Source organism: Gopherus evgoodei, unplaced genomic scaffold (genome assembly GCF_007399415.2).
Source record: "Gopherus evgoodei ecotype Sinaloan lineage unplaced genomic scaffold, rGopEvg1_v1.p scaffold_87_arrow_ctg1, whole genome shotgun sequence".
NCBI classification, from domain to species: domain Eukaryota; kingdom Metazoa; phylum Chordata; order Testudines; family Testudinidae; genus Gopherus; species Gopherus evgoodei.
The window spans coordinates 109,747-124,973 of record NW_022060108.1 but is presented as its reverse complement, the minus strand read 5'-3'; the positions used below and the strand labels follow the sequence as shown (position 1 = coordinate 124,973).

Below are 15,227 nucleotides of genomic sequence, written 5' to 3'. Positions count from 1 at the left end.
CAGCTCCAGGAGCCAGGGGCAGGTGGCTCTTGCTGCTGCGCGCTCCGCAAGGCAACAAAAAAGGTGCTTGGTAAAGCCCCGCCCCCTGCTGTGGCACTGTTAGGGGCAGGCTGCCAGGCCAGGGCACACGCAAGGGGGCAGAAGGAGCAAACCGGATCCCGGACAGGGGCCGGCGCTGGGAGTTCAGTTCACAGTCAGGAATCGAGGCTTCAATTTCCAGGGGGGTGGAATGGGAGCTGCTGGGATGGGTGAGACTGAACTAGAAAGAGAGCAGAGATTGTTAGTGAGCAAGGCAGGACAGGATGCCAAGCACTAGACCCCCACAGCAGGGAGACAGGGCTGCAAGCCTGTCCACCCACCCCACTGCACTGAGGCCTCCCACTCCTCCCTGAGCCCCCCTCATGGGCCCTGCCCCAGGACTAGGGAGATGGGGAAAAAAAAGCCCACAGTACCTGCTGCAGGAGGAAAGAGAGAACATGCCCTGCCCTCTCCCCTCACACTGCTACATCTGTGCCCCTCACCATGCCCATCTCCTGGGGCAATGAGCACCACAGCCCTGTCATACTGACTGAAGCCTAGACATCCCCATCATTGCAGGCCTTCATGTTAGGGGCTGGACCCTCCATCATCAGAGCTGCCACAGGCGCCCCCCAGCTCAAGAAGGAAGGGCAGCCCCTCAACAGCTTGCCAGCATGGGGAGTTACTCTAGTACCAGCCTGGCCCATCACACCCACCCACCAGTCCTGAGCCTCAGACATCCCCCCACCCCCAGCACTGACCTTGATGGTGTCCTATATAGGTGTATGGAGATGGTGTGGAGGCTGAGAGGGTGGGCACCCCGCTCTGTGGCACGCCACCTTGTGGGGGCCCCCCATGGGTCTGCGTGGGGTGAAGCAGCATGACCTGGGGGGGATGAGGTGCCCCGGGGTGGGGGGGCGGTGCTGCTGTTATTCCAGTCTGGACATGGGCCTGTGGGAGGCGAGAGCAGGGGGATGAGCGTTGGTGGGTGGGGCCCACGCAGTGCCCGCAGCCCTGCTGCCCTTACCACCTACCTGGGTGACGTGGGCCATGTTGGTGTAGCTGTGCTGCAGCTGCTGGTGGGCGTGGATGGCGTAGACAGCCTGCTGTGGGAAGCTGCTCTGGGGGGACTGGGCGCTGGGCCCTGGCGTGATGGAGGGTGGCGTGGCCGTCAGCGTGGCTGTGTGGTACAGGTTTTGCTGCTGCTGGGCACTGGCCAGGTGGGGCGGCTGCCCAGCCTGGTGCTGCGCCAGGACACAGGAATTTAGAGAGCAGGGTCAGGGAGTTAACACCTCCCCACCCACTACCCTCCCCCTCAGCCCTGGGGGAGACCCCCCCTCACCTGTACGGGGCTGGGGGCAGCATGCTGGGCCTGCTGTTGGTTCCCTGTCGGGGTGGTGGCTGGCTGAGGCTGGTGGGGGTGCAGTTGTGTCGCATGGTGGGGATAGGACTGATGAACTGTAGCTGGAGAGAGAGACTCAGTCAGAGCTAGAGCAGAACTGGCCCCAGGCCCCGGGACTCCCCAGCCTAGAGACTCACCATAGAGCGTCTGGGGCGTGGGCTGCTCCGAGGGGGAGTACTGGGGAGTGGAGGACGACACAATGGCCTGGGGGTGGCTGCCAGATGTCATCATGCGGGGATTGCTCTGGAGCATCGGGGCAAATACAGGCTGCAAGGGAAGAACCAGGCCTCACAGCTGTTAGAGAGACCATCCCTGTGTGCTCAACCCTCTCTGTCCCCGGCATACCCCTCTGCCCCCAAAGGCTGCAGGGGCCAGGCCCCATGGGTGTTAGACAGACCAGCCCCACACACTCACCCCTCTGCCCCCAGATGGCCCCACCGAGGCTGCAAGGGGACAGAAGGGCCCTTCTCGCTTCACCCCCATGCTCCTCCTCCCCCTCCCCGTGGCCTTTACCTGAGAAGGGTAGTGCGCCATAGGCTGCATCATGGTGGGCTGCCCCGTGAACTGCTGGGGGTTATAGGAAATGTAGGAGGAGTAGGGTGTAGCTGCCACCAGGGGGGGCCCTGCCGCCGCTGCTGCCTGCATAATGGGGGGTGCAGATGTTGGCTGATGCTGGTCTGTGCGCTGGGGTGGGAGGGAACCTGTGGGAAAAGGAGCCAGCTGCTCAAAACGGACCCCAGAAACCCCTAGGCCATATGGCTGCCTCAACCCCATGGTGAGGGACCCTCCCCTCCAGCCCCACACAATGGTCCCTGCTGCCACCTCTCCCCAGACGTCCCATCACTCCAGCAGATCAGCTTCTGCTGCCCTGGGAGGGGGTCCAGGTTAGCCCCACCCATTCCAATCTTGCCCCTTTGGCCCAGCCACCAGGGTGGGGAGCTCTGTCCATGCTTTAGCCAGCCCTCCTCCCATCAGTGCAGCTGGTGCCGCACTGGGAAACGCCAGGCTCACCTTTGGCCCCTCGGTACTTGCCCTGCTGGCCAGGCACAGAGCTGGAGACAGGGTAGGGGTACATCTGGGGCGCCTGCAACAAGAGACGGGCAGCAGGGTGGTTACCTGAGAACAAGGAGAACTCCCCTGCCCCCTCAGACCCCAGCTCCCCCCAGAGGACAGGTACCCCCAGCCTCAAACACATTTACCCACCCCTTGCAGCTTCCCCATCCCCCCCGCCCACCTCTTCCCAATGTGCCCCAACCCCTCTGGACAGGCCCTGCTCTCCCAATCCCTGCAGCTTCCCCATCCCCCACATCCTTCCCTCAACAGGCCCTGCTCTCTTATCCCTGCAGCCCCCTCTCCCCCGCCCCGACCCTGGTCCCTCATCACCTCCCTGCCATCCCTGCAGCTCCTCCCTTCTCCACTTTCCCAGTGTGCCCCCACCACTCTGGGCAGGCCCTGCTTCCGCCCCCCCTGCAGCTTCCTCATCTCCTGCTGCCAGTGCAGCTCCCCTCTCCTCCCCCCAGTAGCGCAATGGGGTGGGCTCACCTGGACGGCAGGGCTCATGTGGATCTGAGGTATGTAGGAAATGTACTGGGGGCTGTACATGCCCGTCTGGCCAGCCGTGATCACTGGGATGGAGGGAGTGGAATGGGCACGAGGGCCCGGTGACGTGGGGGTGCTCGTCGACTTGTTCTGGAAGCAGAGAGAGCAGGTGAGCATGGGGCCCAGCCAGATCCTCACCAGTGATGGGGAGGACCAGCAGCTGTTGGAGCCAATGGGGCTCCCACCCACCCAGCCCAGCTGACTCACCACAGAAAGCAGCGTTTTCGAGGGGTTGAACTCCTTGGCATTGGGATTCAGAGTCGATTTCTTCACTTGCCTGAAACCAACGCAGGACAAATCAGGGTTAAAAACCCTGGAGAGCCCAGTGACCCCCTCCAACCCGCTCCCCCTCACCCTGTGCAGCCTGCCATGCCCTGTCCCACCTGTTCCCCCCCCAAGTGCACCCTGCCATGCCCTGTCCCACCTGCTCCCCCTCCATGCAGCCTGCCATGCCCTTCCCCACGCAGTGCACTCTGCCATGCCCTCTCCCACCTGCTCCCCACTGCCATGCCCTCCCCCACCTGCTCCCCTGCAAGAGAACCCCAGGCCCTCCGCTGCAGACTCACTCGGACACAGGCCCCTCCTCTTTGTCCTCGGGCTCGCCCTTGCCTGGGGGGTTGGTCGCCTGCTGCTCGGCCACCTCACACAGCCCCTTCTCCTCTTTGCCACTCTCCGGCAGCAGCTCCAGGCTGGTCCCGTTGGGCTTTGGCACCATGCTCACAGGGGGAGCCTCCTCGGGCCCCTCGCAGATGCCTGGCTCAAGGGACTTCTCCTTGCCCTCCAGAGGCTCCTTGGGCCTGGCACTGAAGGACTCCAGGCTGGTCTCTGGGGAACTGCTTGGCTGGAGCTGTAGGGGAGCCAGAAACTCATGGTGGGCCCAGCCCAGATATGCCCACTCCCCCCCACCCTCCTTGCAGTCACCAGGCCTTACCTTGAATTGGGCCCCAAACTTGCGCAGCTCCTCCAGCTGGGTCCGCTTCTGCTCATTCTGCAGCCCTGCTGTGGAGAACAGTACAGAGTGAGCTGAGGGGCTGCTGCAGCCTCAGAGTGCCCCCCCGCCGTAGGGAACCCCCACTCCCACCCCCCCAGCATCACTGAAGCTCCGCCAACGGTTTATGCTTTCATGGGGGGGACAGGTCACAAGAGACCCCTGACAGGAGGATGCGGCCCCTTCGCTTGGGAAGCGACGCTTGGAGCAGTCTCCCTTGGGGGCACACACCAGGTTCTGTGGCTTCAGAGGGGGCTGGAGGCCCAGCCTCTCAGTGCTGACTCCTAGACGCACACACCTTTGTTAGCGGCCTTGCTGAGTTCACACGACCCTGTCGCTTCCAAGGTTCTGCCAGGATCTTTAGCCACAGATGTGGGAGCCTCTTTCCCTGGGAGAGGAAAATGGAAATCCCGTAACACATTACACTGCCCTGCCCCGACCCCTGGTCCAAGGCACAGCTCCCCAGGCCCATCTCCTCACAGCTGCCACAAGAGTCCCCAGAAGCCCCACGCTACTCCCTGGGCCTTACCCTCAACAGCAGTGGCCAGCATGGGGGCGGCTACTTTGGGAGAAGGAGGGTTTGGGGAAACACTTGACTCCAGGCCAGTTCTGGCCTCCGATGGGGATGCGGGTGCTGCTGACACGGCAGAGCCCACCGGAGAATCCTGGGAAGAGGCTGGAGTGGCTGAGGCAGACTTGGGAGAGCGAGGAGGGTACATGCGGCCCACTGCAGGGAGAAATGTTAGAGACACGGTGAGAACAAAGGTCCTGATCCCTTCCATACACAGCAAGAGACATAGAGACAACTACACAGACTAGGTCTCTCAGACTCTATATTAAACTACCACCCTTGTCTCCAGCAGGGCCCTGCAGGTTAACCCTCAGCTGCTCCTCCTGCCCACCGGGCTAACAGTGACTGGGGCACACCCCTCTCTAGCCATCAGAGCAGAAAGATCCCCACCCTGCCTACCTGCAGGGGGAGCTGCTGAGACCTCCACAGGGCGGCTTGATGGGGAAGACATGGTCTTGGCACCCCGGATGGGACGCTGGGACTTCGGAGACATTCGGGAGGGTCCTGAAAAAGCAAGCAAGCAAGCATAGGAGGGGGTTACAGGCTGGTGCAACAGCTTGGACAGAGTCCCTGGCCTTCTCAGAGAGCAGGGTGCGAACTCTGGGCTGGAGGGCACTGGAGACAAGCCTCAGGCATTGCTAAAGCCCATGCCAGGAAGCCTCTCATGTAGATCCCTGGATCTCACCTCCATTGATCCCTCGCTGCTCCGGGGCGGGACTAGAGTTGCTGTCTGGATGGTGCGCGCTGCCCCGGGGAGGCATGGACCCCACTCCTGGCCTCCCACCCCGGGAGCTGCTGCACCGGATGCCTCCTCGCGAGCCCTCTCTGACGCGCTGTGGTAGCGGGACATACTTGCCCTCCCTGCAGACACAGACAGGAGAGGAGTTACATCGACTCCCATGCCCTCCCCACCCCACACATGTGCATGCACCTCTCTCACCTGGAGGCCAAGCTGGGGCTATCCCTGCCAGACACCTGCCTCTGCACAGAGCTGTGCTTCTCCTCCTCCGTCCGGCCGTCATCATTCTCCATGGCGATGCGCAGGCGGTACTGGGGGCTCGACTCAATCTCCCGGGCCAACTGGGCCGCCCGGGCTTCCCGCTGCCGGAACTCTTCCGAGTTATCTTTCTCTAGAGGAACGCTAGGACAGGGACAGACAGAGACAGGCCTCAACGCCAGCTGACCCTGCCAAGAGCAGTGCAGGATGACACTGGCTCAGAGCTGTCTGAAGCCCCCCATTTTGGGTGGCAATTGCTGCTCTGGTCTCCACTGGAGGGAGCCTGTTTCTGGATTCGTTTGCCCATCTGAGCACAAGGAGGATGGAAAAATCACCCTGCACACTGTCAAAGTGGAAAAAGTAACCTAATGGCTTGGCGCGAGTAGCAGCGGTGCAGCCGGTCAGGGGAGCAAGCTGATACTTGGGAAGCCAGCCCCAGGGAAAATTCAGATCTGAAGATTGACAGGTTTTAAACAATGAAAAGCAAGCATGAACAAGGAGCTGCTTTCATCCAGAACCACACTGAGCAATTCCAGAACCAAGAGCTACACAGCACTTGTCTGTGTGGGATGCTGGAGAGCCGCACTCCCACCACACGCAGGTGCACAGGGAGCAAGGCTGGGCTCTGCAGGGACATGCACACAAACTCAGGGTCACTTTCATGGTTCAGATGCATCCAGACACATTTTCTTACCAAACAGTTTTTAATGATGTTTTCTTAGGAAATTCTATACCAAAATAATCTACATGAAAGGGGCATTAACTCCAGATGAAGGCAGTTAAAGAACAGGAGTTGGAAGTATTCCAATGTCTATATTTGCACCCAGCCTGCCCTACGCACCTATCCAAGGTCCTCCGACCTGAGCCACCCCCTCCCACCACACACATGCACCTGCCCCTGAGGCTCTATCCATTTTTGTGGGTTTAGAACCACCTGTTCTTTTTCTAACCTCTCCCCCGACCCCTTCTGCTATGTGAAAGGTCCACAAAGACAAAGGAAACAGTATCTGACTCCCCAAGGCAGCGGTTCTCAACCCCTAGCTTGCAAGCCACATGCAGCCCAATGAGTATACAGCTGCAGCCCATCTCACATACCTCAGGGCCATACAGGTAGTATGGATGCTGCCCACAACACACACACAGCTGCAGATACAGCCCACAATGGTAAATAAGTTGAGAACCATTGGCTCAGGAAAACTGAAAGATAACTAGACAAATCCCCAAAGGAAACAAGCGGGAAAAGGATCATTTTTTGCATGGAACAAGAGTGAAAAAAAATCCTGCTGATGGAGGTGTAACTTTACATGAAAGCCAGCCTGGGCAGCTTGAGCTTGGCTATTCCCTCACAGCTGAGAGCGACATCCTTGTCCTTTCAATGGAGCCATGTGTGGTACTGAAGTCCCTCTCGAAAGGGGCAGCCCTTTCGCCTCTGTAGCCTGATATGAAGGCACTGACCCAAGAATCACACTCTTCTCCATGAGTGACAGCTCCCTCCCACACAGAGCCCAGGCCCACACTCACGTGTAGGAGGACAAACTGCTGTCATACGTTGTCTTCACGCCATAGTTCTCTTCATTAAACTTGAACATCTCATTGGGATCCCAGCCATTAGACTGCAACAAGGACAAGTGTTAGATACAGGCTCTGCAGAGCCCCCAATGCTGAGCACCGAGCAGCAGAAGGGATCTGGGTACCCAAGAGCCCTCTCCCCAAGCTAACCCCTGCCCACCTCACCCCAGGCCCTGAATGCAAGGAGAAGCAAGGTTCTTACCATGTCAGATTCCAGGTCATAGTCATCACTGTTGCTGTCCCCTCCTTCCCAGCGCTGCAGCACCTTCTCTTTGTGCTCCCCATTAACCTTGGAGTTCATGGCGATGGCAGAGTCCGTGAACTTGTCTAGGAGCAGACAATGGGCCATAAGGTCTGCCACCCTCTCTGGACGACCCTCCACCCCAAGCGGGGACAGACCCCATCCAGAGGGCCAGCATTACCTTTGGTGGCGTAATTGAAATCAACATTACGGAAATGCACCAGCATGACATCAGTGGGCTTGAAGACCATGGTGTCCACAATGTCCTCCCGCTTAGGTCCCACCAGCTGATCTGGGGTCTTCCTATGCACCGCATCCACAGCAAGCTCGAACTGCAAACAGCCACCGTTACTGCACGCTGCACTCTGCCCTAAGAACCGGTCTCCCGCTGCCATGGGGGACCCCGCATGTTCACCACAGAGCTCAGACGCTCTGCGCCGTGCCTCAAGAACCGGCCTCCCGCTGCCATGGGGGACCTCACATGTTCACCACAGAGCTCAAGACGCTCTGTGCCCTGTCCCAGAAGCCGGCCTCCCGCTGCCACGGAAAACCTCATGGTTACTCCTGGGGGAATTCTGGTCGAATGCAGAATTTCCTGTTTTCCCCGCAGAATTTTAGGCCACTGGACTTCGCAGAGCCCAGATTGCAATGATCAGAGCGCCCAGCTTGGCTGGGTTGGAGGCTGCACACTTTTTGATCCTCATTCTTGCAGGGACTGGAGAGTGCCTGGGATGACCCAGCCAGCTCTGGCAAAGGGTGAGGAAGAACACAGCCGCACCACACCATGTGCCCAAGTGGACAGTAAAGAAGTTGGGGGGAGTAAAGGCTCTAGAGGGACTGCTGTCTGGGCTGGGGGTTGCCCCATGGCTCAGCTCTGAGGGGAAGGGGATGTGGGTGTCTGGGCTCTTGGGGCCCGACAGCTCCCTCCAGCCCCCCAATCGGGAACTGGGTTGTTGTAGGGGTTTATTTAACTCTTTATTCCTGGGGGGAATCTTTTTTGCTGTTGTCTGTATTGTTGACAGGTAAGGTATTTTGATTATATTTTGTTATTTTGACAAATAAAATATTGTGTGCAGAATTTTTTATTTTTTTTGGCGCAGAATTCCCCCATGAGTAAGATGCTCTGTGCCATGTCCCAAGAGCCAGGCCTGCCACTGCCCAGGGGGGACCCCAGATGTTCACCACAGAACTCAGACACTGTGTGCCCTGTCCCAAGAGCTAGCCTCCTGCTTCCCAGAGGACTGGCCAGCCATGGGGACCCCAGCATTTCACTATCCCTCCAGACACTTACCTTAGAGCTGAGGGTTTTAAAAATCCCCTCAAAGGTGCTGCCATTTTTCACCTTCACATCACACGTGGAGCCCTGGGGACAGAGCCAGAGATTAGCACTGGCGGGGGAAGCACATACCACAGGGTCCAAGGTCCCCTCCAGTAGAGCAAAATCTCTCTCTCCTTCACACCATCCCCACCCCTACTGCAGCTCCCAGGGTCTCCCGGCCCACCCCCCAGAACTGGGAGAAGAGAGGAGATGCCCGAAGGGAATCACTCTGGGAAGCAGAACAGTCTCTCATTGGCTCCTGTTACACAGGGTCCTAAAGACTCACGGCTGCCCCTGCATGCCCAGCACCCAGGAGGCTTGTACTATCCTAGCCCAGGCAGCACCACTCAGCTGGGAGCCCACCACTGTGACTCACTGTGAGGGCAAGAGCTGCCAGAGCCCAGGGGCAGCATGCAGACAGGGATGGGGTGAGAACTTTGGCTGTGTAACTCCCAGACCACCCCCAAGAACTTCTCTTTCTACAGCAGGACATACACAGCAGCCAGTGACCTCTCCCCAGTCTCGCTGAGGACAGTGGCACATAGATGGAGGGAATTCAGACCTCCTACACAGGCACCGATTTCTGGATGCTGTATGCTGCGCTTCGATGCTCTGGTGATGAGTGCAGGCACAGAGGGGACAGCATTACCTCCCAATTTGCAGTGCCAGCCTGGCCTTCAGCTCCTTACCCCTCTGGCCCCTGCCACCAACACAGCTACTGCTCCTTTCCTCTCTTCCCACAGGCCCAGGTCCATCCCCCCAGCAGAAAATAGCCCAGATAGCCCCTCTCTCTCCAGATTCCTTCCCCCCCCCATTCCCCCCTGCCCAGACTTCCATGGATATGTCCTGCTGGGTGACACATACACCCCTCCACCTCCCTGCCTGGCTTCCAACTCAAAGTCCAATGCTGGGAACAAGGAGTTTCTGAGAGAGGGGGCAGTGTGACTATCCCATCCCCCCCAAAAGCCAGAAACTCCTCCCCGCCCCCAAGACCCTTGCAACAGCCTGCTCCTGAATGGACCATGCTAGGCAACCCCCTCAGCATTGCAGCAGGAACTGACAGCACTTACCACAACAGCCGTCAGGAAATGCAGCATTCGAGAATTGTTATAGACTCCTTCGAACACCTGTCATAAACATAGTGAGATGAACCCATCAACAAGGAGCAGTGAACATACCACCTTCATCCCCCAGGCTTCCCCTGTACGCACCCCCCTCAGCATCTGGGTTAGGAGCCAGGGCAGTTACCAGGACGAGCAGTGTGCTAACAGCAATCACCTCTGTGATGCTACACTTACAGGGCAAGCTTGGGGTACAATTCCAGGGCCAGCCACGTGCTGCTGTGTGAAGACGCAGGCTTGGGTCCTGAACAACCCACAAACTTTGGAGCCCTGAGCTCATGCCAACCCCACTGGCACCAGCAGGCCCAGAGTGAGCCTGCCCCCTCTTTTCCAGGAGGAGCCAAGCCAAGGATTCACAGATCTTAAGGCCAGAATGATCAAGTCTGGCCTCCTGGGTAACCCAAGCCAGAGAATCTCACCCAGCAACCCCAGCACATGGCCCAGTGAGAGGGAAGAGACAGCACTGCAGGGAAACCTCCTCCAAGGTGGATCTGAGAGAGAGACAGCTGGATGTCAGAGTCCCACTGGCGACTCTGTGCTCCCACTAGCACTGCAACTCCCATGCAGCTGGGCCTCATGCGCCGCCCCTCTGCCCCCCATCCTGCTACAGGGACTGAGAAAACAGCTCTGCTGAGCGTCAATTCTGGCTGCATTTGTTACTGCTGATACACAAGGCAGAGGATCCAACTTCAGGGAACCAGAGGACTCATCTTTGGGCTTGGGACAAGACCATGAACATGAAGCAGAACATCTCTTCTAAAGCTGCTTTTCAGGGCAGAACACGCAGCCCCTCCTCCCAGTGATGGGAAGCCAATGGGAAGGTGTTCAGCTGCATACTTGGAGGAAAGGGGAGGGACTAACTTAAAAGCAGATACCCTGGGGATTGAGAAAGCAATTATGGGACCTTTCATCTCTAGAGTTCCAATCTGGCCCTAGGCTGGAGGAATAAATTGGCTCAGGAGATATGGGACTTTCCCCTCCAGAGGACACTAGCTCCAATCTGGACTGACTGGCTCAGGGGGTGAGGAATGGCACCCGTCTGGCTCCATCTTGCTCCAGGCCCCAAGAGAACTGTCTGGCTCACTGGCGACTCCTATCACGCTGGGGTCTCTTGAGATCAAAGGGAAGCTAGTGCTACCAAAACACTATGAGATACACTCATTAAGATCTGGGCCAAAGGATGCACTTAAAGGTCAGAGTGCTGGGTGGCAGGTCACGTTCCTCTCTTCTCTAGTACGTTTTTGGGAAACATTTAAACTTGCGCTGGCACTATGATGCAGAAAGTAGGAAATGCCTGGCAAGTCCAGCAGAAGCCTGTGAGAAGAGCAGTATGGAGATGCTATTGTCTGAGGAGTTAAGGGAGACCAACGCAAGCCATCCCCAGCCCATGCCATGTTCTCAAGAAAGAGGAAGGGCCTGCACAGCCACCCACGGCTGCTGCGGAGGAAAAGAGGCTCTTAATCAGGAAGTCAGTACAGCAGACAGCCTGGCTCTCCTGGGAGACCAGCATCAGTTCCCCTCTCTCCCCTTTAGACAGAGTCGCAGGTACTTACTGGAGACTGGGGAGGTCCCTTGCCTGTGCTCTGCCCCCTGAAAACAAATCATAGGTAGAGCTAGTTACAGTGGCCCTGACACTCCCACAACCACCCACCCATCTCCGCTCCCAAGAGGGTCCTCGCCAGGCCCCCACGGGCTGCGCCCCTCGTGGTAGGGCTCACAAGGCTCGGAGCCCAGATGCCTGGGTTTCCTACCTGGCGGGGAGCATGTTCTAGCGGGGAGGGGTACTGGGAGCCTGGACACCTGGGTTCTATCCTGGCTCGGAGGGGGGGAGGGGCACTGGGAACACAGACGCCTGGGTTCTAGCCTGGCTCGGAGAGGGGAGGAGAGAGGCGCTGGGAGCCCGGACGCCTGGGTTCTAGTCTGGCTCGGAGAGGGGAGGAGAGAGGCGCTGGAAGCCCAGACGCCTGGGTTCTAGTCTGGCTCGGAGAGGGGAGAAGAGAGGCGCTGGGAGAACGGACGCCTGGGTTCTAGTCTGGCTCGGAGAGGGGAGGAGAGAGGCGCTGGGAGCCCGGACGCCTGGGTTCTAGTCTGGCTCGGAGAGGGGAGGAGAGAGGCGCTGGAAGCCCAGACGCCTGGGTTCTAGCCTGGCTCGGAGAGGGGAGGAGAGAGGTGCTGGAAGCCCAGACGCCTGGGTTCTAGCCTGGCTCGGAGAGGGGAGGAGAGAGGTGCTGGAAGCTCAGACGCCTGGGTTCTAGCCTGGCTCAGGAATGGGAGGAGGAAGAGGTGCTGGAAGCTCAGACGCCTGGGTTCTAGCCTGGCTCGAAGAGGGGAGGGGAGAGGTGCTGGGAACCCGGACGCTTCGATTCTATCCTGGCTCAGAAGGGGAGGGGCGCTGGGAGCCCTACGCCTGGGTTCTATCCTGGCTCGGAGGGGGAAAGGGGAGGGGCGCTGGGAGCCCGGACGCCTGGGTTCTATCCTGGCTCAGAGGGGAAGAGGGGAGGGGCGCTGGGAGCCCGGATGCCTGGGTTCTATCCTGGCTCGGAGGGGGGGAGGGGAGGGGCGCTGGGAGCCCAGACACCTGGGTTCTATCCTGGCTCGGAGGGGAAGAGGGGAGGGGCGCTGGGAGCCTGGAGCCTGGGTTCTAGTCTAGCTCGGAGAGGGGAGGGGAGTTAGGAGCCTGGACGCCTGGGTTCTATCCTGGCTCAGAGGGGGGAAGGGGAGGGGCGCTGGGAGCCCAGACACCTGGGTTCTATCCTGGCTCAGAGGGGAAGAGGGGAGGGGCGCTGCGAGCCCGGATTCCTGGGTTCTAGCCTGGCTCGGAGGGGAGGGGCGGGGCGCTGGGAGCCCGGATGCCTGTGTTCTATCCTGGCTCGGAGGGGGGTAGGGGAGGGGCGCTGGGAGCCCGGACGCCTGGGTTCTATCCTGGCTCGGAGGGGGGAAGGGGAGGGGCGCTGGGAGCCCGGACGCCTGGGTTCTATCCTGGCTCGGAGGGGGGTAGGGGAGGGGCGCTGGGAGCCTGGATGCCTGGGTTCTAGTTTAGCTCGGAGAGGGAAGGGGAGGGGAGTTAGGAGCCTGGACGCCTGGGTTCTATCCTGGCTCAGAGGGGGGAAGGGGAAGGGGAGGGGCGCTGGGAGCCCAGACACCTGGGTTCTATCCTGGCTCAGAGGGGAGGCGTGCTGGGAGCCCGGACGCCTGGGTTCTATCCTGGCTCGGAGGGAAAGAGGGGCGGGACGCTGGGAGCCCGGACGCCTGGGTTCTATCCTGGCTCGGAGGGAAAGAGGGGCGGGACGCTGGGAGCCCGGACGCCTGGGTTCTATCCTGGCTCGGAGGGGAAGAGGGGAGGGACGCTGGGAGCCCGGACGCCTGGGTTCTAGCCTAGCTAGGAGAGGGAAGGGGAGGGGAGCTAGGAGCCGGGACGCCTGGGTTCGAGCCTAGCTTGGAGAGGGAAGGGGAGGAGAGCTAGGAGCCCGGATGCCTGGGTTCTATCCTGGCTCGGAGGGGGGAAGGGGAGGGGCGCTGGGAGCCCGGATGCCTGGGTTCTATCCTGGCTCGGAGGGGAAGAGGGGAGGGACGCTGGGAGCCCAGACGCCTGGGTTCTATCCTGGCTCGGAGGGGGGAAGGGGAGGGGGGCTGAGAGCCCGGACGCCTGGGTTCTATCCTGGCTCGGAGGGGAAGAGGGGAGGGGCGCTGGGAGCCCGGACGCCTGGGTTCTATCCTGGCTCGGAGGGGGGAAGGGGAGGGGCACTGGGAGCCCGGACGCCTGGGTTCTATCCTGGCTCGGAGGGGGGAAGGGGAGGGGCACTGGGAGCCCGGACGCCTGGGTTCTATCCTGGCTCGGAGGAGGGGAGGGGAGGGGCGCTGGGAGCCCAGACGCCTGGGTTCTAGTCTGGCTCGGAGGAGGGGAGGGGAGAGGCGCTGGTAGCCCGGACGCCTGGGTTCTATCCTGGCTCGGGGGAGGGGAGGGTCAGGGCGCTGGGAGCCCGGACGCCTGGGTTCTAGTCTGGCTCGGAGAAGGGGAGGGAAGAGGCGCTGGTAGCCTGGACGCCTGAGTTCTAGCCTAGCTCGGGAGAGGGGAGGGGAGCTAGGAGCCCGGACGCCTGGGTTCTAGCCTGGCGAGGCGAGGGGAGAGGCGCTGGGAGCCCGGACGCCTGGGTTCTAGCCTAGCTCGGAGGAGGGGAGGGGAGAGGCGCTCGGAGCCCGGACGCCTGGGTTCTAGACTGGCTCGGAGGAGGGGAGGGGAGCTGGGAGCCCGGACGCCTGGGTTCTAGCCTGGCTCGGAGGAGGGGAGGGGAGCTAGGAGCCCGGACGCCTGGGTTCTAGCCTGGCTCGGGGAGGGGAGAGGTGCTGGGAGCCCGGATGCCTGGGTTCTAGCCTGGCTCGGAGGAGGGGAGGGGAGCTAGGAGCTCCGACGCCTGGGTTCTAGCCTGGCTCGGAGGAGGGGAGGGGAGGGAAGCTAGGAGCCCGGACGCCTGGGTTCTAGCCTGGCTCGGAGGAGGGGAGGGGAGCTGGGAGCCCGGACGCCTGGGTTCTAGCCTGGCTCGGAGGAGGGGAGGGGAGCTAGGAGCCCGGACGCCTGGGTTCTAGCCTGGCTCGGAGGAGGGGAGAGGCGCTGGGAGCTCGGATGCCTGGGTTCTAGCCTGGCTCGGAGGAGGGGAGTGCCGCTGGGAGCCCGGACGCCTGGGTTCTAGCCTGGCTCGGAGTGGAAGATGGGAGGGGCGCTGGGAGCCCGGACGCCTGGGTTCTAGCCTAGCTCGGAGAGGGAAGGGGAGGGGAGCTAGGAGCTCGGATGCCTGGGTTCTAGCCTGGCTCGGAGGAGGGGAGGGGAGCTAGGAGCTCGGATGCCTGGGTTCTAGCCTGGCTCGGAGGAGGGGAGGGGAGCTAGGAGCTCGGACGCCTGGGTTCTAGCCTGGCTCGGAGGAGGGGAGGGGAGCTAGGAGCTCGGATGCCTGGGTTCTAGCCTGGCTCGGAGGAGGGGAGGGGCGCTGGGAGCCCGGATGCCTGGGTTCTAGCCTGGCTCGGAGGAGGGGAGGGGCGCTGGGAGCCCGGACGCCTGGGTTCTAGCCTGGCTCGGAGGAGAGGGGCGCTGGGAGCCCGGACGCCTGGGTTCTAGCCTGGCTCAGAGGAGGGGAGGGGAGCTAGGAGCCTGGACGCCTGGGTTCTAGCCTGGCTCGGAGGAGGGGAGAGGCGGTGGGAGCTCGGATGCCTGGGTTCTAGCCTGGCTCGGAGGAGGGGAGTGCCGCTGGGAGCCCGGACGCCTGGGTTCTAGCCTGGCTCGGAGTGGAAGATGGGAGGGGCGCTGGGAGCCCGGACGCCTGGGTTCTAGCCTAGCTCGGAGAGGGAAGGGGAGGGGAGCTAGGAGCTCGGATGCCTGGGTTCTAGCCTGGCTCGGAGAAGGGGAGGGGA

At 61.0% G+C, this 15,227-nt stretch overlaps 1 protein-coding gene across 5 annotated transcripts; it reads right to left on the bottom strand.

The window, feature by feature from the left end:
- Positions 1–18: 18 nt before the first annotated feature.
- On the bottom strand, positions 19–11,663 carry ATXN2L (ataxin 2 like). 5 transcript variants are annotated; one of them, XM_030548146.1, is made up of 23 exons: positions 11,378–11,663; positions 10,244–10,315; positions 9,774–9,830; positions 8,677–8,748; positions 7,567–7,717; positions 7,347–7,471; positions 7,097–7,188; positions 5,519–5,719; positions 5,264–5,439; positions 4,978–5,082; positions 4,537–4,734; positions 4,306–4,395; positions 3,951–4,018; positions 3,586–3,866; positions 3,227–3,296; positions 2,963–3,109; positions 2,432–2,504; positions 1,934–2,121; positions 1,558–1,687; positions 1,361–1,482; positions 1,053–1,262; positions 780–969; positions 19–254 (listed from the first exon to the last, which is right to left on the bottom strand). In XM_030548146.1, exons 2-23 carry the CDS (start codon positions 10,259–10,261, stop codon positions 184–186), a joined length of 2,835 nt encoding a protein of 944 aa, XP_030404006.1. In that variant the 5' UTR covers positions 10,262–10,315; positions 11,378–11,663; the 3' UTR covers positions 19–183. The 5 variants fall into 5 exon arrangements, with proteins under 5 accessions (XP_030404006.1, XP_030404007.1, XP_030404009.1 ...); XM_030548147.1 differs by having other exon boundaries at positions 3,951–4,015; XM_030548149.1 differs by having other exon boundaries at positions 5,558–5,719.
- Between the last annotated feature and the right edge of the window lie 3,564 nt (positions 11,664–15,227).

Bases quoted from the DNA above. Each gene is read 5' to 3' on its own strand.
- ATXN2L (XM_030548146.1), bottom strand. The intron at 7,472-7,566 runs GTAATGCTGGCC...GTCTGCTCCTAG, and splicing joins TTTCAATTACGCCACCAAAG to ACAAGTTCACGGACTCTGCC. The intron at 5,440-5,518 runs GTGAGAGAGGTG...CTGTGTCTGCAG, and splicing joins AGCCCCAGCTTGGCCTCCAG to GGAGGGCAAGTATGTCCCGC.